General features: G+C 45.2%; 1 protein-coding gene across 1 annotated transcript in view; it reads right to left on the bottom strand.

Moving 5' to 3' along the window:
• The window catches only part of LOC134603635 (alpha-2,8-sialyltransferase 8F-like), an 89,329-nt gene that overhangs the window by 32,229 nt on the left and 33,920 nt on the right, over positions 1 to 23,180 (bottom strand). The window contains exon 3 of the mRNA XM_063449784.1: positions 16,299 to 16,385. Coding sequence (XP_063305854.1) covers positions 16,299 to 16,385 — 87 coding nt within the window. The remainder of the gene's footprint in view (positions 1 to 16,298; positions 16,386 to 23,180) is intronic.

The raw sequence follows: 23,180 nt of genomic DNA, 5'->3' as shown, positions 1-23,180 counted from the left end.
GCTCAGCACTGCTCCCAATCCAAACATTGAAGCTTCTGTGTGGACAAGAAATCTTTTAGTTGGATCAGGAGCAGCAAGTACAGGAGCATTAGTTAAAGCAGTCTTTAGTGGCTGGAATGCCTGTTCACACTCTGGGGCCCAAACAACCTGTCGAGGAAGGTTCTTGCGGGTCAAGTCAGTCAGGGGTTTGGCCAGGGCACTGTAATTGGGCACGAATTTTCTATAGTACCCCGCAGTACCTAGAAATGCTAGCACTTGGGTCTTGGTCCTCGGGGTGGGCCATTTGGCTATGGCTTCAATCTTGGCTGGTTCGGGTCTCTGTTGCCCACACCCCACCCGGTGGCCCAAGTACTGCACCTCTGCCATCCCTATATGACACTTGCTGGGTTTCAGTGTTAACCCTGCCTCTCCAATACGATCTAGGATGGCCCCTATATGTTGTAGGTGTTCTTCCCAGGTCTGGCTAAATATGGCAATGTCGTCTAAATACGCACATGCATAACCTTGGAAACCGTCCAGTAGCCGATCTACCATCCGCTGAAAGGTTGCCGGAGCGTTTTTCATCCCGAATGGCATGACCCGAAATTGGTACAGGCCAAACAGGGTGACAAAGGCCGACTTGGAGATGGCATCTTCGGCTAGTGGAATTTGCCAGTATCCCTTACACAAATCTATGGTTGTGAGATATTGGCCACGGGCCATCTTATCCAGCAGCTCGTCTATCTGGGGCATCGGGTAGGCATCAGACACTGTTTTGTCATTTAGCCTCCGGTAGTCGACACTGAACCGTGTCGTGCCGTCCTTCTTAGGTACCAGCACTACCGGCGATGCCCAGGGGCTATCGGAAGGTTCGATAACCCCTAGTTGCAACATTTCATCCAACTCAGTCTTCATATGGGTCCTGACTGATTCAGGAACCCGATATGGAGTCTGTTGCATGGGTAGCTGTCCCGGGGTTTCAACTCGGTGAGTGGCCAGCGGAGTGTACCCAGGTAAATTAGAGAAGGTAGCCCCTTTAGCTACAATCAGCTAAAGGGGCTACTAAAGGGAGCGGCTAAGCTCCTGAGGGCTTAGCCACTCCACCAGCTGAACCCCCCCCGGGAGGGCTCTGTCTGTTCTTCCTGTTCCAATAGGTCAGGTAGGGGCCGATTTTCCTGATCCTCAGAGGCGGAAGCGCATATCGCCGCCACGTCCTCTATCCTCTCGTGGTAGGGTTTGAGCATATTCACATGGAGCATGCGTCTCTTCCTGGAGCAGGGGCCAATCACATAGGTGGTGTCACATCTCTGTTCCACCACCTGGTATGGGCCAGATGGCCTGCAGCTTGTCTGTGCGGACAGGTTTCAAAATCAAAACCTTCTGTCCCACTTGAAAGCTGCGGTCTCTGGCTCCCCTATCGTACCAGCGGCGCTGGCATTGTTGGGCCGCCTGGAGGATGGTGCGCACAGCCTGAGTCAGCGCCTCCAGACGGTCCCTAAATTCCAGTACGTAAGATACAATAGGGGTTACATCTGGACTACTCTCTCCCTCCCAATGCTCTCTTATTAGATCTAACGGCCCTCTCACCCTTCTCCCAAACAGCAATATAAAGGGGGAGAACCCTGTCGATTCTTGGGGTACCTCTCTATATGCAAGGAGCAGGTGGGGTAAAAACTGCTCCCAGTCTTTATGCGCCTCTCCAAACGTATGGAGCATCTGCTTCAGCGTACCATTAAACCTTTCGCATAAACCATTGGACTGGGGGTGGTACGCAGAATTTACTATTGGCTTAATGCCACATATCTTCCATAGTTGTTGGGTGACCTCGGCGGTGAATTGGGTGCCCCTATCGGATATTATTTCTTGGGGAAACCCCACCCGGGGAAATATTTTCATTAAAGCCTCGGCCACAGTTTCGGCATGAATATTAGTGAGGGCTATGGCTTCGGGGTACCGGGTGGCATAGTCCACTACAGTTAGGATATATCTTTTCCCCGAGGGACTGGGTTTGGGTAAGGGTCCCACTATATCTACGGCCACCCTACTGAAAGGTTCTTCAATAATAGGGAGGGGACATAACTTGGCTTTGTGGCGGTCACCTCGTTTGCCCACCCGCTGGCAAATGTCACAGGAGGTGCAATACTGCCTTACATCTTTAGAGATCCCTGGCCAGAAGAATGTGTGAGTTAACCTGTACCGAGTACGGGTCATCCCTAAATGCCCAGATAGGGGAATGTCGTGCGCAATCCTGAGCAGTTCTTGCCTATACTTCTGGGGAACCACAGAAGCTCTTTCAGCAATACGGTACAGTAGCCCTTTCTCCCAAGTGTACCACTCCCCCTCCAACCCAGGCTGGTCAGTGTGTACCCTGTCCCGGTATACCTGTAGTGCGGGGTCTATTTTTACCTCGTCCTCAAATTTAGTGGGGGTATCCCAGGACATAAGTGTCGTGTGGTGGTCATGGTCTCTTACCTGAGCCTCAGAGTGTGGGGGTGGAACCGTGGTTACGATGTTACCTTCTACTCCTGCATCGAGTGGTTAGTGCCCCCTCTTAGGGGATCTTGGGGAAGTTGGGGAATGCGGGCGGTGGGAGCGCAGGCGTGCTTCCAGGGCAGGATCTGGGTGAGTTTGTTTCTTCATTACAGGGTTTGCTGGATCACTGAGAGCACTGCACGGGACTTTGGATTTGGGTTCTGCTAGCGTAGGGGAGGTGGTGCAGGCGGCACACTGGGCCTATACCTAAAACTTGAGCTTTGTAGAAATGTTTTGGCTGCTCCCATTGGAGGATTTGCCACCCCCAGACAAGGATGCTAAAGAATCAGAGGGAACAGCTTTGTTTTCGGAAGATTCCATAGACATTTGGTAACTAGATTCTGGCCTTTTCTATCCTGGCCAGTGTCACAAGGCCCCTGCCAAGAGCTTGGCCCTCTTCTGCTACCAGGATATGATTTGTTATGCGTATCGTGTTTACGGAGGTCTGGGGTGGCGTCGGAATGATCAACAGTTCTGTAAGTGGCTCGCGGTGCGCCCTGCGGTGGGGTGGGACCAGATGGATATCGGGCTGTAGCTGCCGTGGGAGGAGAAACCGGCGCATCTGGATCACTGGGTCAGTAACCAGTACGGACCAAGATGGACCTGCAGACCCGGCCGGGGTTGATCCCGCTGTAGCCAACGCCCCCACGCCGCCTGAACCTGCCCGTCCAACCGATCCAGCAAACCCCGTAATGGAGACAAACCCACCCAGATCCTGTCCTGGAAGCATGCCAGCGCTCCCACCACCCGCTGATATTGGGCTGTGGCTCGCGATTATGACCCGCCTGGGGGGTTTATCGTCCTTTCTTGGGTAAGCCGGTACAGCAGGGACACCGTCTGCATTGTTCAGTTCCCGTCGCCTCAGTTGTTGTTGGCAGTTCAATGAGAGCCAGCAGGCCCGGACTGGCCATCGGGCACACCGGGCAAATGCCCGGTGGGCCGCGATGGCCGTGGGGCCGAGGCCGGCAGGGGAGATCACAGGATCTCCCCTGCCAGCCCCTGCAGGGCCAGCGCGCTACCCAAGCTACCCGCTCTGTGCCTCCATGGGCCGGTGGGGAGATCAAAGATCTCCCTCACCGGCCCACAGGCACTGATAAAGGCGGCCGCTGGCTGGGGAGTGTGGGAGGGAGGAAAGGACCGGCGGAGCTCTATCCAGCAGCTCCGCCGGGTCCTCTCGTGAGGTCTGAGCTCAGATCTCGCGAGAGTGAACTCTAGCCTGCAGGCTAGAGTTCACTCTCACCACTGGACCACCAGGGAAGGAAGCATGGTCCCCCCCTCATGGCAGAACGGCTCACATCATGGCAGAACGGCTAAAGGTAAGAAGGGAGGGGGGGATATAACTTTTTATTTATTTTTATTTTTTTATTATTAATACAAAAATATATATTTTAATTTAAATACAAAATACATTCACACACACACACACACACAGCACCCAAACACACACAGCACCCCCAGCACCCCCAGACACACACAACACCCACAGCACCCCCAGACACACACAACACCCACAGCACCCCCAGACACACACAACACCCACAGCACCCCCAGACACACACAACGCACACAGCGCACCCCCAGACGCACACAGCGCACCCCCAGACGCTCACACAGCGCACCCCCAGACGCGCGCACACAGCACCCTCAGACGCGCGCACTCAGCACCCTCAGACGCGCGCACTCAGCACCCTCAGACGCACTCAGCACCCTCAAACACAGCATCCTGAAACACAGCACCCTCGCTCACACACACAGCACACTCCCACATATATATATATATAAAAAAGGTATGATTTAGGCACTCACCCTTAAACAGCTTTCACGTTGTTCTTGCCTTTGGTGCTACCAACGTCCAAACATATAATCATAGATTAATAGGAGCACTCAAAAGGACTTCTTTTCTGTGTTTTTTAATGTGGCAAAATGTTTACATCAAAGTGTGCGTCTCAAATCGACGTTTCGACCCCTAAGGGTCTTTTTCAAGATCCATCAAAGTGTAACGCATCAAATCTCAAATCGACGTTTCGACCCCTAAGGGTATTTTTCAAGATCCATCAAAGTGTAACGCATCAAATCTCAAATCGACGCTTCGACCCCTAAGGGTCTTTTTCAAGATCGGATCTTGAAAAAGACCCTTAGGGGTCGAAACGTCGATTTGAGATTTGATGCGTTACACTTTGATGTAAACTTTTTGCCACATTAAAAAACACAGAAAAGAAGTCCTTTTGAGTGCTCCTATTAATCTATGATTTTATATATATATATATTAACCCTCAGTGATTTAAAGGGAAACTCCAGTGCCAGGAAAACAATCCGTTTTCCTGGCACTGGAGGGTCCCTCTCCCTCCCACCCCCCAATCCCCGGTTAATGAAGGGGTGAAAACTCCTTCAGTCACTTACCTCAGGCAGCGACATGTCCCACGTCGCTGCCTCCCCCGCCGCTCCACCTTCTTCCTCCGTTAATTAATTTTAATGCTTCCCTATGGGGAATAGAGCGTGAGGACGTCCAGCGACGCTCTAGCACAGATAATCTGTGCTATGATGCAGGAAGTGACCTCTAGTGGCTGTCTAGTAGACAGCCACTAGGGGAGGACTTAACCCTGCAAGGTAATTATTGCAGTTTATAAAAAACTGCAATAATTACACTTGCAGGGTTAAGGGTAGTGGGAGTTGGCACCCAGACCACTCCAATGGGCAGAAGTGCTTTGGGTGCCTGGAGTGTCCCTTTAACAAAGAAAATTAGAAACCTAGAATGTGACGGCAGATAAAAACACCCTCACACACAGCACCCCTCTTACATACACACATACTGCGCCCCTCACACATACAATACGTCCAAATATATATATATATATATATATATATACACATACACACATACACTACAGCAACCCTCACACTGCACCACTACACACATTACGCTCCAGATACACGCTAGATCCCTTACCCTATATGCACTCTTAATCCTCTATATACACACACACACACACACACACACACACACACACACAATCTCCTATACACACTCTGGGTCCTTTACACACTGGAACTCCTACACACACACACACTGCATTCCTTGTCAGCAAACACATACAACATTCTCTAAACACACCCTCTCTACAACCCCTACACACACTACGTCACCTATACACACACACACTACAGCCCGTATGCACACACTCGCTACATCACCTATAACACTATGCCCTCTATACACACACTCTCTACAGCCCCTAGCCACACATATTACACCACAAACACAAATTAAATTGACCTATTTACACAATACCACACCACACTGTACACACACGCAATCCCTCAAGCAGGCTCCAAACACATGCACCATACACTTTCCTGGCCCTTTTGTCCTCTGGTATCCCACTTGTGGAGACACCAGAGACAATTTAAAAGCAAACACAGTGCAAGCATGTTATTAAATTTGCTTGCGCTGCGCAGAACAAATTCAGGGCCTTTTTCTAATGCCAGAGCTCTTCAGCGCGGCTCTGCGCATTGAACCAACATGCTCACTTTGAGAGGGGGCGTGCTTGTCATTAGTGATGGCAAAACACACCCTCTCTGGCCCCGCCCCCTTAGGGGGCCGCTCTGATTGAAAAATGCCCGGGCCTAATTTTTTTCCCAGTCCGGCCCTAAGAGCCAGTACAAGTGGGGAGCAAGTTGTAAGTTCAAGCTCGAATTATCAGTCTGCGTGGGATCCAACCCCCGCTTCTCGGTACTTCAAGCATGGAAATGCGGGGGAGAAGCCTGATGCCTTGGGGCCAAAGGGGGAAGACGCTGGTGGACGTTGTCGCGATGCTCCAGTGGTTATATAGGTATGGGAATTGGTGATGCGGTGGCGCTGTTATTGGCAGGATTTCAGGAAGGGTTTTGGATCCTCCACGAGGGCCGGGAGGGGCCCCGGCGGAGTGTCAGACTTTTGCTCGGTCAAATAAGAACCCTGGACTTACCTGGACTGGCCATCCGCGGCAATCACAGTCAGGGGGATTGCCGGAGACCCTAGCAGTGCCCCTGCAGCAGCTCTGGCCACCCCGGCCCTCCATGGCCATGTGATCAAATCACCACAATAGGAGTCTAGGAGCTGCCAGCAGGGGGACTGCCTGAGCTGTCCCATGCCAAATTATACCCCCACGTTAATGACGATGTCGGCGGGCGCGTGATGTCACACTGGAGACGTGCGCGCATGTTTTGGTGTCAAAGGTCATTTTCAGCCAGTCAGAACTCCCTAGTGGTTGTCCGAGAGTGTGTTCCTGAGCGTTTAATTTCTGATTTTTGACTTTGGCTTCGTTTGACTTCCCTGTATTCTGGTATCCCCGACTTCTGGCTTTCCCTTATCATTGTGTCTCATTCTGTGTCCCTGACCTCGGCAAGTGTCCTGACTATTCTTTGGTGCGTTAAGTCCGGCCATTCTAAGGCACGGTATACGTTACCTATTAGTTAGCAGTGTGACACAATCCTATGTGCTGGATCAATTAGTAATCCTGACAGGGGTTTTATACTCGATAGCACCTTAGTAGCTTTTGCAATGACAGACATGCATTGCCTAGTGTTGAATAGTTATTGCTCCCAAGTCCTTTTCATTTAATGTTATCCCTGACTCTATCCTATTTCATGTATATGTTGCTTGTGGGTTTCCTTATTCCACAATCCATGACTTTGCATTTATCTGGATTGAATCTCATCTGCCACTTGCTTGCTCAGTCCCCCAATTTATTCAAATCCCTCTGTAGAGAAGTTCTATCATATTCAGGCTGTATTTTCTAACCTAGCTTTGTGGCATCTTCAAACACAGACAAATGACTTTCAATCCCCACTTCATGATCATTTATAAACAGATGAAAGACAAGTGGACCCAGGACAGAACACTGAGGCTCAGCACTTACCACTTTTGTCCAATTTTAAAATTTTCCATTTCCAACTACCCTCTGCACTCTATCATTAAACAAGTGTTCTATCCAAGAATACTATTTCATTTAAACCAACTGATTTCAGTATGAATAGTAACCTTTTGTATGAGAATGTTTTAAATGACTTAGGAAAGTCCCAGTAGATCACATCTACTGAAACAACTTGATCTATATTCTATTAACTTATTCATAAAATTCAATAAAAGCCCTTCAAATAATTTACCAACCACAGATGTTAAGCTCACAGGTCTGTAGTTTCTGGGTTGAGCTTTTAAACTAATTTCTAAATATAGGCACTACATCTGCTTTTCTCCAATGCTCTGGCACAATTCTTGAAAGAAAAACATTGTGAAAGATTAAAAAAGTGGTATAGATATTTCTACACTAAGCTCCCTAAGCACAAGTGAGTGAATACCATCTGGCCCTGGGGCTTTGTTTACATTATCTTTGATTTTAGAAGTACTTTACCCTGTGTTAACCAATCATCTGTTTGATGTAAGGCTTTTGTTACAGGGATTTGCAAATCTACAGCCATTGATTCTTCTTCTCTATATACTGAAGAAAAACAAACAAAAAAAGATTGAGAATTTCTGCCTTGTCCTGATACTCGTTAATTTGCTGTTCAATCTCACTCTCCAATGGAACTCTTTCATTCTTATTACGTATCCCATACACCTCTGCTTCACCAGATTTATGGTATAAAAAAAGCCCCCATAGCCCAGAATGAGAGGCTCCTGACTGGTGCAGACTCTGCTTGTTACTTATTATATTTTGTAATGCATTATCTCCAATTTAAAATGGAGGTAATTTGCCATTTACTGTGTCCCTTTAAGCAGGATCAGAATATACAGGATGAGGCAGCAATGTAATACGTTATATTACCACCATGTTTCAGTCTCTACATCTGCACTACATTCTGCTACTTGATTTATACTAAAAACCACAAATCAAAGACCATGAATATACTATATATATAAAACTAAAATCATTCTATGCAATGAACGGCTACCTTGTGAATTTCTATAAAGCTGATTATCTCCCAGTAAGGAGCACTGAGCTTCACTTTCCTTGTAATAGTACGTTTATAAATCTTTATATTTTCCTCTTCCATGCTGGCTTCATTACCATGGCTCCTCCTAATATTAATCCTCCTCTCTCGCTCTCCCTTCAGATTGGTGGTACCCATATCAGCCCATCCTTACCAGCACGTTGTCTTGGTTTTACTTTTGATTCTGGCCTCACCTTTAACCCCTTAACACCGCAGCCAAATGTACAAGTTGTGAACGAAACAAAATGTAAACAAAACCTGGCATTTGCGCTATATGTCTGTCCAACCGTAATTCACCGCTTTCATATTAAATGCACCCACACTTATTATATATCATTTTATTCAGGGGAAACAGGGCTTTCATTTAATATCAAATATTTAGCTATGAAACATAATTTAATATGTATAAAATGGGAGAAAATAAGATTTTTTTTTATTTTTTTCGTTCTACGTGACATTTTAACTGTCAATGTCATAATACTGTTTGCTTTTACTGCAATAAAATACACATATTTGTATTCAGCAAAGTCTCACGTGTAAAACAGTACCCCCTATGTACAGGTTTTATGGTGTTTTGGGAAGTTACAGGGTCAAATATAGCGTGTTACATTTGAAATTGAAATTCGCCAGATTGGTTACGTTGCCTTTGAGACTGTATAGTAGCCCAGGAAATAAATTTACACCCATAATGGCATGCCATTTGCAATAGTAGACGACCCAAGGTATTGCAAATAAGCGATGTCCAGTCTTTTTTAGTAGCCATTTGGTCACAAACACTGGCCAAAGTTAGCTTTCGAATTTGTTTGTGTGTGAAAAATGCAAAAAACGCCAATTTTGGCCAGTGTTTGTGACTAAGTGGCTACTAAAAAAGACTGGACATACCCCATTTGCAATACCTTTGGTTGTCTACTATTGCAAATGGTATGCCATCATAGGGGTAATTTTCATTCTTGGGCTACCATAGGGTCATAAAGGCAACGTAAGCAATCTGGCGAATTTTAATGTGAAAAAATTTAAACACAAGCCTTATATTTGACGCTGTAATTTTTGAAAACACCATAAAACCTGTATATGAGGGGTACTGTTGTACTCAGGAGACTTCGCTGAACACAAATATTTGTGTTTCAAAACAGTAAAAAGTATTGCAGCAATAATATCGTCCCTGTAAGTGCTGTTTGTGCGTGAAAAATGCAAAAAACTTCACTTTTACTGGCGATATCATGGTTGTAATACATTTTACTGTTTTGAAATACTAATATTTGTGTTCAGCGAAGTCTCCCGAGTAAAACAGTACCCCCCATGTACAGGTTTTATGGTGTCTTGGAAAGTTATAGGGTTAAATATAGTGCTAGCAAATTAAATTCCCTATACTTTCGGCATGGGTGGTCAGGCAGGTCCCGCTAATTGTAATTAATTAGGATACCTAATTATGTAAAATTATTACATAAATATATGTGTAGAATTAATATATGTATATATATACATATGTGTATATATACGTATATATATAAAAAAAAAGAAGAAAAAAAAAGAAAAAAAGAAAAAAAAGAAAAAAAAAAAAAAGAAAAAAAGCCTTGCACTCCAACTCACATCAATACGGACCCGGTGCTTGATTGCACTGAATAGATACAAGCGAAGAAAAATCAGCACTCCCAGGATTTATCCAAAGTGAAAGTTATTTCTTTATTCCAACAGTCAACGTTTCAGTTCCACTGGGGAACTTTCATCAGGACAGAATACAAAATACAAATAAAATCAATCGAATTAAATAAGGGAAGTAATCAATTTAACTCACAGTTCAGGTTTGCAAGGAATCAATCAACCTATCCTCCGAGCTTCTGGGCGGGTGCAGGGCGGTTCAATAGAGCTAAGCGCGCGTTCAGTTTACTTTCTGATTGCCCGCGTCCTCCATCACTATGGAGACGTCGGGCGCATGCGCGATTGCTTAACCCCTTAAGGACACATGACATGTGTGACACGTCATGATTCCCTTTTATTCCAGAAGTTTGGTCCTTAATAGAGTCTTCCTCTGCTTCCTGATTGCCCGCGTCCTCCATCACCATGGAGACGTCGGGCGCATGCGTACTTGCAGATAGGAACGTCCTCTGCACCCTAACCCTCGCATGGAGGCAGGAGAACGCCCAAAATCATAAATTCTACATTAATAGGCTCCCTCTGTCAGAGGGAACATAGATAAATCCTCCTCAATAGATAAATAATAATCTCTATAAGCCAGGTCCACCAATAACCTTAAAGTGACCATCTAAAACACAGTGACCGTATTTAAAGTGAAATATTGATACATTGAATGATTATCAAAAATACTCCAAACTCCATCTAGATATACATATAGTCAAAAGAATCTAGATCTACATATAGTAAGAAAATCTATATATACTATTTACAACTACTGAAAAAAAGGATCACTGGAGAAGTGATCAGTGTAGTGTGTGACACTGCTATATTACTGTGTCTGCAAAGATAAGAGTGCAAATATAAAAATTTATCAAAAAGTGAAAAAATGAAACAAAAATTGCTAATAATGTCATAATTTAAAGTGATACTGCATCATATTTTGGGATGATATACAGTATTCAAATATGTGTGTTCTAATGTGAACATACTACAAGCTCCTATACAGGAGCATACAATGTTGTGCATTGTGTCAACCCTATTCAGAGAGTAAAAAAAACAGAAGGATTATTTTAAGTGTGGATTAAGTGCTTTCTCCTTATGCTCTTCCATCTAATCGTAGTGAGCACAGTTCAACGTGATTTCTATTTCCTCCCCCATCATAACTGGAGCTCTCAAGATTACTATAATGAAGTACATTTGATCTCCCAAGAAAATTAAAAATTGGAATTAATCCAAAAAATAATGAAATTTAAAATAAAGGAAAGCCCAATTCTTCTACCATATTCTTCTTATATGCTATCCCTAACCAGCCTATATTCAAGCTTCCTATAGCGCATATACTATCAGAGAAAAGACATATATGAAAGTTTCTCATTTAAGCCATTAGGAGCCAAAGTCCCCAACTTCTGGATCCACCAAGTCTCTTTTTGTAGTAATTGTTGCTGTCTGTTACCACCTCTTCGGGAAATTGGGAGATGATCAATCGCTATACATTTAAGTGATGATAGCGGATGGTTTTTCTCTATGAAATGTCGTGCCACTGGTTTATCTGATTTTGTATCCCTATAGGCCAGCCTGATACTGGACCTATGTCCTCTTATTCTTTCACATAAGGCCGTTTCTGTCTTACCTACGTAGTTCAATCCGCAGGGACATGACAGCTTGTAAATCACATATTCTGTGCGGCAACTGATTCTATGTTGTATTTTGAAAGATTGACCCGTATGGGGATGATTGAAGCTCTTGCAGGGTATCAGGTGTCCACAAGTCACGCAGCCTAGACATCTTACACACCCATAGTTTGCCACATTTTTAGTTGTAGAAGTGTAACTCTTGATTGGATCAGTATGGACCAATAGATCTTTTAAGTTCTTGTTATTTCTATATGAGAACATCGGTTTGTTGTGTAAACCCTTAGGGAGACTATTGTCATTCTCCATAATGTGCCAGTTTTTGGTTATCGACTGGCAAATTTTAGTTGTTGCTGAATTGTGAGTCATTGGGAATGGAATCCTGTAGCTCTTCTGATGAGATTTCTTTTCTGTTTCTCCCCTTCGATCTCTTGCTTTAGTCAGAGCCTTATTCAACACTTTATTGGTATACCCTCTCTGTAGAAACCTGTCATACATTTCCTGTAGCTGTTTCTCACATTGGGATTCCTTGGAGTTGTTTCTCATTACTCTTAAAAATTGCGAGAAAGGTAAGGAGTTTTTCACATGATTAGGATGTGCACTCTCGTAATGGAGTAACGTATTGCGATCTGTAGGTTTTGTGTAAAGTTGGTATTCTATATTTCCTTGGTCATATAGTATTTCCAAATCCAAGAATTGAATACTGTGACTACTGATATTTGAAGTTACTTTTATTGGAGTGGGCAACTTATTAAGATCTCCAACAAATTCCGTCGCTTGTTGAGTGCTCCCTTTCCACAAAATTAAGATATCGTCAATATAACGAAAATATTTAATTATCTTGTCTTGATGTCTGCTGAGAATGTACTCCTTTTCAAACTGGTACATATAGGCATTCGCATACATGGGGGCCATAGCAGCCCCCATGGATGTGCCGGCCCTCTGTAGGTACCACTTCGTTTCAAATCTAAAATAGTTATTCTTCAATGCCAGAGATAGCAGCTCAAGGGTATATTCAATGGGTGGTCCAGAATAGAGTGTTGTCTCAGTTAGTAACTCCCTCATAGCCTCTATTCCCCCTTCATGGGGTATGACCGTGTAGAGGCTGGATACGTCTAAAGTCATTAGTGTGACTGTTCCTTCCAAGTTTTTAACTTTTTTCAGTTCTCCTATTAGAGTAGCCGTATCCTTAATACAAGTGGGAATTCCACTGACAGGTGATTTAAACAAAAAATCCAAATATTTTGCAATCGGTTCCAATAGGCCACCCACTGCCGAGACTATTGGCCGTCCCGGGGGTCTCTCTAGGCTCTTATGAATTTTTGGGAGCGTGTAAATGATAGGAGTTCGAGGACTATCTTTGTGCAGAAATTGAAATAATTGCAAGTCGATAAAGCCCGCTGTAAGTCCAAATGTCAAAGTTTCATCAATTGTTTGTTCTACCTTTTTGGTAGGGTCCCCAGTTAAAGTTAAGTAAGTGTTCTCATCTTCCAGTTGTTTATAGATTTCTAGTGCATAGTCTGCATAATTCTGTATGACTATGCCTCCACCTTTGTCCGCAGAGCGTATTGTAATGGTGGGATCTTCTGAGAGGCCTTGAATGATCTGTTTTTGTTTCTTAGAGATGTTGGGATGCTGTATCTGATGTTTTGATATTAACTCCTCTGTCTCTGTTTTTACAGACATCAAAAAGGTCTTGATAGTCGGATGACAAGTGGGGGGGTCAAATTTACTGGCAACTTTGAATTTTTGTTTTGTGATCTCCTCTTTTTCTGTTTTTCCATCTTGTGATTTGTGGAAAAAGTCCTTTAGTCTAAGACTCCTCCCGAACTTAAAGAGTTCTACATCCCACTGAAACGTATTAGGCAATATCATCGGGATAAAAGAGAGACCTTTGTTCAAAACCTGTATTTCCTCAGCAGATAAGGGCCTCTTTGATAGGTTAAACACCGGAATTAACTCCTGAGTGGTGGTTTGTCCTTGAGTCCAGTGGGGATGCCCCCTCTGGCCCCTTCTTGTGATATGTCTCTTACGTTTCTGCGACTGCTTCTTGTCACTTTCCGAGGTGGGGACAATGTGTCCATTTGATCGTTGTCCCCTAAAAAAGTCACCAATTTATGTGAAGGGGCTCCTTCATTTTCGGAGGCAGACCTGAGATGATGTCTATTGTCGTAACATCTGGTTTGATAATCTTCTTTCGGAAGCGTTTAGGTCTATGTCTTTGCTCCCCCATTAGCCATTTATACACCCGGTTCTCTCCATAATCCATCCTGACTCTTTCCATTTTTTGGCGTTTGAATCTCACTAATTGATTTTTATATTTTAAGACTTCCTCATTCAATTTGATACTTAGACTAATGCCTTCTGATGAACTTAAGATAACAGCATTCTCACTTTCTGCTTGTTGTATTTTTAGTCTAATATCCTGAAGGTCTTCTTTTACATCTTGGATTATGATGAGCATCAGGTCCATTGAACATTTGTTCATAACAGCAATCCAGTTCTTTCTTACTTTAGGTTTCATTCTCCCTATTGTGGGCGCATTTTGCACCCTAAAACCTCTTGGGATTTGTCTAGCCTTATGGTAATCAGACAAGAAAAGACCATGTACGTATATATATATATATATATTTTTTTTTAATATTTTTATTTATGTATAGGTATATATACGTATATATTTATGTATATAGATATATATATTATTTCGTTCTACGTGTATTTTGATATAAATATATATATATTAATATCACAATACAGTTAGAACGAAATAAAACACATCTATATATTTTTTAATATTTTATTTTTAATTATTTTTTTTATTTTATTTTTTACGTATTTACATATTTTTTTTTATATTATTTATAAATATATATATAACAATAATTATATATATATTTAATCAGTATCAGTCTACGTGTAATTTGATATTAATATATATATATAATTATATATATATTAATATTAAAATACACCTAGACGGTGTATGTGTGTGTATGTATATGTGTATATATATATACTTAGATCATATATATATAATATATATATATATATGATCTAAGTATAAATTTTTTTTTTTTACAATTATTTAACATTTATTTTATTTGATTTCAGCCAGCAGGGGGACCAACTGTCATTACAGTTGGTCCCCCTGCTGGCATTGCTGCAGCCAGCTATACCGGCCATGTGATTGTGAGGTCCTCGCAAGGACCTCAGTCTCACATGACCGGGAGGGACCGGAGGAGGAAGATGTGCTGCGGGGGGGCTCCCTGGGAGTCCCCCCAACCGCGATCGCCGGCGTGGGACCGCCGGCGACCGGGTAAGTTACTAAAAACCGGAGGGCGTACTATTACGCCCTGCGGCGTTTAGAGCCGCTTTTAAAAGGACGTAATAGTACGCCCTCCGGTCTTAAGGGGTTAAGCCTCACATCCGGTCTGTTGTCAAATCATGCCAATTCCACCTCAAAAACATCTCCCGCATCTGCCCCTTTCTTACACAAGATGCTACTAAAGAGCTTGTCCATGCTCTAGTAATCTCTCGCATGGACTATTGTAACTCTCTCCTAATTGGTCTTCCCAATAGCCGTATTGCCCTGCTACAGTCTGTAATGAATGCTGCCGCCAGATTAATTTTCCTCACTATTTGGTTATCTCACACCTCACCCCTCTGTCAGTCCTTACATTGGCTTCCTGTATACTATAGGAGTCAATTCAAAGTTCTAAGCCTTACCTTTAAAGCACTGAATAATCTTAGCCCCTCTTAGATCTCCTCACAGATCCATAGGTATGTCCCTTCTCGGTCTCTCCGCTCTGCCCGCGACCACCACCTTCTGTCCGCTGCTCTCATCTGTACGACCAACTCATACTTGCAGGTTTGGCTCCCTTCCTATGGAATTGCCTACCTACCGCCATCAGACTCTCCCCTAGTCTTCAATCATTTAAGAAGGGCCTTAAAACCCATTTCTTTAGGAAAGCCTATGGCCTCCCAGACTACCCTCTACCTCACATACCTGTCTCTTGCTCTCTCCTAGAGGGCAGCACTCTACTCTCTCCTCCAGCTCTGCTTCACTCCCACCTAATTTGACTGCAATTTCCTGTTCTAACGTGTTTTATACCCCACCTCCTATAGACTGTAAGCTCGTTTGAGCAGGGTCCTCTTCAACCTATCGTTCCTGTAATTGTCCTATTTATAGTTAAATCCCCCCTCTAATAATATTGTGAAGCGCTACGGAATCTGTTGGCGCTATATAAATGGCAATAATAATAATAATAATAATAATAATAATAATAATAATATAATGACTGTTTCCAACAATCAGATCCGTCCATTGTTGTAAATTTTGTTTAAAATACTTGTTAAACTATGTCTGTGGACGAGGTTCTTAAAACCTACTCTACCAGTCCGTTGCGGTTTGTCAAGCTAAGCTTTGTCACTTCTCTCTGGGACAGTGTATCCAGCACTGTGCAGGTTGTTGGGGCTTTAAAATTGAAAGAATGTTGCGGAGATGCCTTGAATGAGGCTGTAATACAGAAAGTTTAGTTGACCATCACTCACCGTATATCTTTCAGGGCATGTCCAGTCACCGACCACCGACAACTTTGCAGTTTGTTGATTTGTTCCATTAGAAATGTTTGATTGTAACTAGAAATGGAGACACAGAATTATCATTGGATAGTATGGATGGCATTTTTAATAACTTATTGTCACATTACAAGATTCTATTTTCATGGTTTCCATTCAGTTTAATTTATTACAGTACCAGGAATTCCCCCAGTTCCCCATGCAGGTATGATTAATTTACATTCCAAACAGAATAAAGTGTTGAGTGTTTGATCAGCACTGGAATGGTGCTGTGATTTTAAGGGAATGGGAATTGTTACAACTAGGCTTAGTAGGGAATTAGGGCTAAAGGGTAACTGGATTCCACATAGACCATAACTAGTTAACTACTAGGATGATGCGAGTTTTAGTCCACTGCCCATGAAAATTAAGGGGTACACACGTGACGACCGCCTAGCACCGCGACTTGGTGCCTCCTCCAATCGCTGCTTCCTAGTAATTGCGAGCACAATAAGCACCACACTGGAACACCATAATCACCCTTAACCGACGCAGCTTGGCTCGCTGTGCTCCACCCACCCTAGACCCAAGTCAGGGATCCAGTTTCCAGTGGTTAGACCTCTCCTACTCCAGAGAGTATAGCAAGATAGCTCTAACAAGAGCTAGTGTTGTAATCCAAGGGAGTATAGTGATATAGCAATCCCCAGAGTTAATATAGATGTCCCCTCCACACATGAGACGAGGCTCTATGTTGAGGGTGAAGAAAAACTGTTTAATGGCAGCTACAACTGGCCTTATATGCAAGTCCCCATGCAGGGGGTTTTCCATAACATATTCTAGGGGCATTCCCCACTGAACCTGAGAGGGGACTGTGACAAAGTACACACTACATTGGCTCTCAGGTCCAGGACACTCTCACACAAAACAGGATAATCCCTCCCCTGTGGAACTGTACTAAACTTAATTATCTCCAGGCACAAAAAAAATACATTTTACAATATCCCAAAGGTACCCCCAAAACACATGTAAACCCCACAAAAGTTACATCCCAGATCGGTTCAGGGGTTAAGGATTCCCATGGAAGTCATAAGTTGACAACTGCACATGAGGCTTCTGCCCAAAAGAGCTCCTTGAAATCAGGCTGTGCGGTCGATCTCTTTCGGGAGTACAAAACACAGTAAAAGCAATAAATAAATTGTTTGTGCGTACACTTGTCTTGTGCCCCACGTTCGGGAGTTTGCTTTCACCGAACGCCGTTCATTCGAATCCATTTTCACGAACCTAACTGGAGATGGAAGTCCCAGCAGTGTTCGCCATCGAGTTCCTGATTATAGTTAAATACACTCGACGACCAAACGCCGCTGCACACGTTCGCGGCTTCATCCATACAAACGTCGGCCACCCAACCAACCACTTAGAACAGTGCGGTTAAGGTGTTGATAGGGGTCAAAAGAGTCAACAAGCAGCACACTCCACTTTGGGTGGTCAAACTGTTCAGGAGTTTGTTCGGTAAACGAACAGCACAAAGTTCAATTCGTTCAGTACATCTCATATACCGAACCTGGTGATTAGAAGATACGAAAAGAGCCTTTTAACAGTCCTGAACCAGGGGCCATAGTCCTGAGGTAAGAGGCTAGCCAGCAGGCCCCTCCAAGAACCCGTGACAAGATTCAGCTCGTCACAACACACAAAATTCTAGCAAAAAAGGGTCCAGCAAATATAGCTGGATATCATATTTTTTCATATATTTTAAACTCTGACATATCTCAGTTTAGTAAATAAAGTGAGCACATGTAACTTCTGTGCAGGTTTTACATTGTTTAGTTCTGTCATTTACAGCTAATTTTTAATCAATACAAAGTTGGAAATACAGGCAGACTGATATAAGAAACACGTTTTGCTTAGGTATTTTTTTTTCGGATAATATCCAATGCAGAAAATGAATTTGTTACCACTGTAGAATATTACTATGTTCCTATTTATATTCAAAGTCGACATGGATGTCTAATGGGTTAAAAAGAACAGATGGTACTTTGCTATACCATGAGAAGTCTAGAATGTGGTAATTGAGGGTTTTGACCTTATATGGCCAGAGTTATAATTGAAGGGTCTGATGTAATTATGGTCATTGCTATATAAAATAGTGGAGAAAAGACCACAAGGCATGTTGTCTGTCTGTTCTCTAACTATGTAGAATCTAATTCTTCCTTCGGGAGTCCAGCAATTACCATCTTCTGTTGAACATCCATTATCCTGTAACATCCTTTGTTTTATTAAATATCAGTAACTGTAAGAATAAACCTGATGAATGCGTAAGTGTGATGCGTATTGATGTTTGTAACTGACACAGAAGAACTAGAACATAGATGTATATCTGTATAACACGGCGAGCCACCCAACAAGAAGAAATATATATTGTGACAAACACTCCTTCCCACGTATGTTTGCCACAGACTCTTAGAGGAGTCTAGAAGCCGGCCTCCTGCCCACCGACTATGGTCCAGGTCTGTGACACCGTTTGGGAGTTATTATATATGTAGAGGGATTGAGGACTTAACTACACTGCATGGATCTGAGTGCTATTTGGAGAACTTGGACGCTCAGATCAGGGCTATTTAACAATGTATTGTTTGTGGGGTCCCCATGTTCACAAATCATGTTTAGGCTTGGTTAGAAAATTGTGCTTGTCCCATTCTAAATATGATAAAAAATGAGGCTTGAGTATTAATCTGTATTAATGTCTCTTTTGGATATGATATTGGAGCACGTGGCCATAATATCAGCACCTGAGTACACAGTCAGTAATTTTAGCAAAAAGGGCTACAAGGAAAGGACAATATCCAATAAAATAAAATCTGCCCTAAAAACACAGCGGGAAAGGCTCCTACAATAGAAAGAAAAGGAAATGAAAACAAAACCAGAATCCCTCTAGTACAGTGATGGCGAACCTTTTTGAGCCCGAGTGCCCAAACCGCAATACATGCCAACTTTTTTTTCCCTCAAAGTGCCAACATGGCAATTAAACCTAAATACTGAGGCTTACGTTTAGAAAAAACTACTCGTACAGTTAACAACAGGGAGTTAAATTATACAAATTTTAAATAATGATATAAATTAAGCTTATATTTATTAGTATCTCCAACAAATGCAATACATACACACAGACTGCGGAACACATTCACACACCAACTGCTTAATACATACACACACCGAGACACAGACAGACTGCTAAATACACACACAGTCAGCTAAATACACGCACACTGCTGAGTACACAGTCCGCTAAATACACGCACACTCCTGAGTACACAGTCTGCTCAATACATGCACGCAGTCTGCTGAATACACACACACACTCTGCTGAATACACACACACACTGCTGAACACACACACACACATATACTGCATTGAGGGGTGCAGTGTATGTGTCTGTGTGTAATGCTGTGTGTGGGGGGTTGGGGTGCCGTGTGTGGGGGAAAAGGGTGCTGTGTGTGTGTGGGGGGGAAAGGGTGCTGTGTGTGTGTGGGGGGGAAAGGGTGCTGTGTGTATGTGGGGGGTAGAGGTGCTGTGTGTGTGGGGTAGGGGTGCTGTGTGTGTGGGGGGGTAGGGGTGCTGTGTGTGTGGGGGCAGGGTAGGGGTGCTGTGTGTGTGGGGGGGTAGGGGTGCTGTGTGTGTGGGGGGTAGGGGTGCTGTGTGTGTGGGGGATAGGGGTGCTGTGGGTAGGGGATAGGGGTGCTGTGTGTAGGGGTGCTGTGGATAGGGGTGCTGTGTGTAGGGGGTAGGGGTGCTGTGTGTGGGGGGGTAGGGGTGCTGTGTGTGGGGGGGTAGGGGTGCTGTGTGTGTGGGGGGTAGGGGTGCTGTGTGTGGGGGGGGGATAGGGGTGCTGTGTGTGTGGGGGGATAGGGGTGCTGTGGGTAGGGGGGTAGGTGTGCTGTGTGTAGGGGGGTAGGGGTGCTGTGTGTAGGGGTGCTGTGGATAGGGGTGCTGTGTGTAGGGGTAGGGGTGCAGTGGGTAGGGTAGTAGGGGTGCTGTGGATAGGGGTGCTGTGTGTAGAGGGGTAGGGTGCAGGGGGTAGAGTGGTAGGGGTGTTGTGGATAGGGGAGCTGTGGATAGGGGTGCTGTGTGTAGAGGGGGTAGGGGTGCTGTGGGTAGGGGGGTAGGGGTGCTGTGGGTAAGGGTGCTGTGGGTAGGAGTGCTGTGGGTAGGGGGTAGGGGTGCTGTGGGTAGGGGTGCTGTGGGTAGGGGTGCTGTGGGTAGGGGTGCTGTGGGTAGGGGTGCTGTGGGTAGGAGGGGTAGGTAGGGGTGCTGTGGGTAGGGGGGTAGGAGTGCTGTGGGTAGGGGTGCTGCGGGTAGGGGGTAGGGGTGCTGTGGGTAGTGGGGGTAGGGGTGCTCTGGGTAGGGGTGCTGTGGGTAGGGGGGTAAGGGTAGGGGGGTAAGGGTGCTGTGGGTAGGGGTGCTGTGGGTAGGGGTGCTGTGGGTAGTAGGGGTAGGGGTGCTGTGGGTAGTGGGGGTAGGGGTGCTGTGGGAAGGAGTGCTGTGGGTAGTGGCAGTAGGGCTGCTCTGGGTAGGGGTGCTGTGGGTAGTGGGGGTAGGGGTGCTGTGGGTAGGAGTGCTGTGGGTAGGGGTGCTGTGGGTAGTGAGGGTAGGGGTGCTGTGGGTAGGGGTGTTGTGGGTAGGGGGGATGAGTAGCAGATGCACTATTTTTTTTTTAACATATTAAAAAAAATCAGTATCCCCCTTCCCTTCTTATTACCTTTGGTGAAAAGGAGGGGGGGGGGAAACAGCCATCCCTGGTGGTCCGGTGGTGATATGCAGGACAGGAGGACAGGTCCTGCAGCTCTCCTGTCCTCCCGCGCGATGCTCTGTGGAGCGTTGCCATGGTAACGCGCGGCAACGCTCCACACAGCTCGTGGGAGGACGGGAGAGCTGCTTCCTCGATCCCTCCCCCCTGCTTCCGGTCCTCCCGACACGGAAGCAGAGTAGGCACCTGCCGTTTTGGGCAGGCAGGTGCCTACTCTGCAGTGATTGCAAACTTATGGCCGCGTGCCCACAGAGAGGGCCCGGCGTGCCACCTGTGGCACGTGTGCCATAGGTTTGCCATCACTGCTCTAGTAGTTACATACAACCCAACTCTAGAAGGAGTATGTAAACTTATTAAAGAGCTACAACCATTAATTTCAGAAAAAAAATAGCTACAACCACACAAAAAAATATTTCCTGAACTCCCCATACTAGCATTCAAACAACCTGAGGCAGAGATTGGCCCACACTCAAATAGACCACAGAACAGGAGCTCACACAGAATGGCACCATACGAAGCTCACACAGAATGGCACCATACGAAGCTCACACAGAATGGCACCATACGAAGCTCACACGGAATGGCACCATACAACGCTCACACGGAATGGCACCATACGAAGCTCACACAGAATGGCACCATACGAAGCTCACATGGAATGGCACCATACGAAGCTCACACAGAATGGCACCATACGAAGCTCACACAGAATGGCACCATACGAAGCTCACACGGAATGGCACCATACAACGCTCACACAGAATGGCACCATACGAAGCTCACACAGAATGGCACCATACGAAGCTCACACAGAATGGCACCATACGAAGCTCACATGGAATGGCACCATACGAAGCTCACATGGAATGGCACCATACGAAGCTCACACGGAATGGCACCGTACGACGCTCACACAGAATGGCACCATACGAAGCGCACACGGAATGGCACCGTACAACGCTCACACAGAATGGCACCGTACAAAGCTCACACAGAATGGCACCGTACGACGCTCACACAGAATGGCACCGTACGACGCTCACACAGAATGGCACCGTACAACGCTCACACAGAATGGCACCATACAACGCTCACACAGAATGGCACCGTACGACGCTCACACGGAATGGCACCGTACAACGCTCACACTGAATGGCACCGTACGACGCTCACACTGAATGGCACCGTACGACGCTCACACGGAATGGCACAGTACGACGCTCACACAGAATGGCACCATACGAAGCTCACACAGAATGGCACCATACGAAGCTCACACAGAATGGCACTGTACGACGCTCACACAGAATGGCACCGTACGAAGCTCACACAGAATGGCACCGTACGAATCTCATACAGAATGGCACCGTACGACGCTCACACAGAATGGCACCATACAACGCTCACACAGAATGGCACCGTACAACGCTCACACGGAATGGCACACTACGACGCTCACACGGAATAGCACCGTACAACGCTCACACTGAATGGCACCGTACGACGCTCACACTGAATGGCACCGTACGACGCTCACACGGAATGGCACAGTACGACGCTCACACAGAATGGCACCATACGAAGCTCACACAGAATGGCACCGTACGACGCTCACACAGAATGGCACCGTACGAAGCTCACACAGAATGGCACCGTACGAATCTCATACAGAATGGCACCGTACGACGCTCACACAGAATGGCACCGTACGACGCTCACACGGAATGGCACACTACGACGCTCACACGGAATGGCACCGTACAACGCTCACACTGAATGGCACCGTACGACGCTCACACTGAATGGCACCGTACGACGCTCACACAGAATGGCACAGTACGACGCTCACACAGAATGGCACCGTACGACGCTCACACAGAATGGCACCGTACGACGCGCACACAGAATGGCACTGCATGATGCAACAAATCAGTCTGCAAACTGTGTCAGCATATATTTGGCAATAACACAGCCAGACACGATAACAAGTCATACAACATTAAGGGATCATATTCATGCACATCTGCGAATGTGGTGTACATGATACAGTGTACAGTGTGTGACAAAGCTTGCT

This window comes from Pelobates fuscus, chromosome 3, assembly GCF_036172605.1.
Source record: "Pelobates fuscus isolate aPelFus1 chromosome 3, aPelFus1.pri, whole genome shotgun sequence".
Taxonomy (NCBI): Eukaryota; Metazoa; Chordata; class Amphibia; order Anura; family Pelobatidae; genus Pelobates; species Pelobates fuscus.
This window is presented reverse-complemented; position numbering and strand designations above follow the sequence as displayed.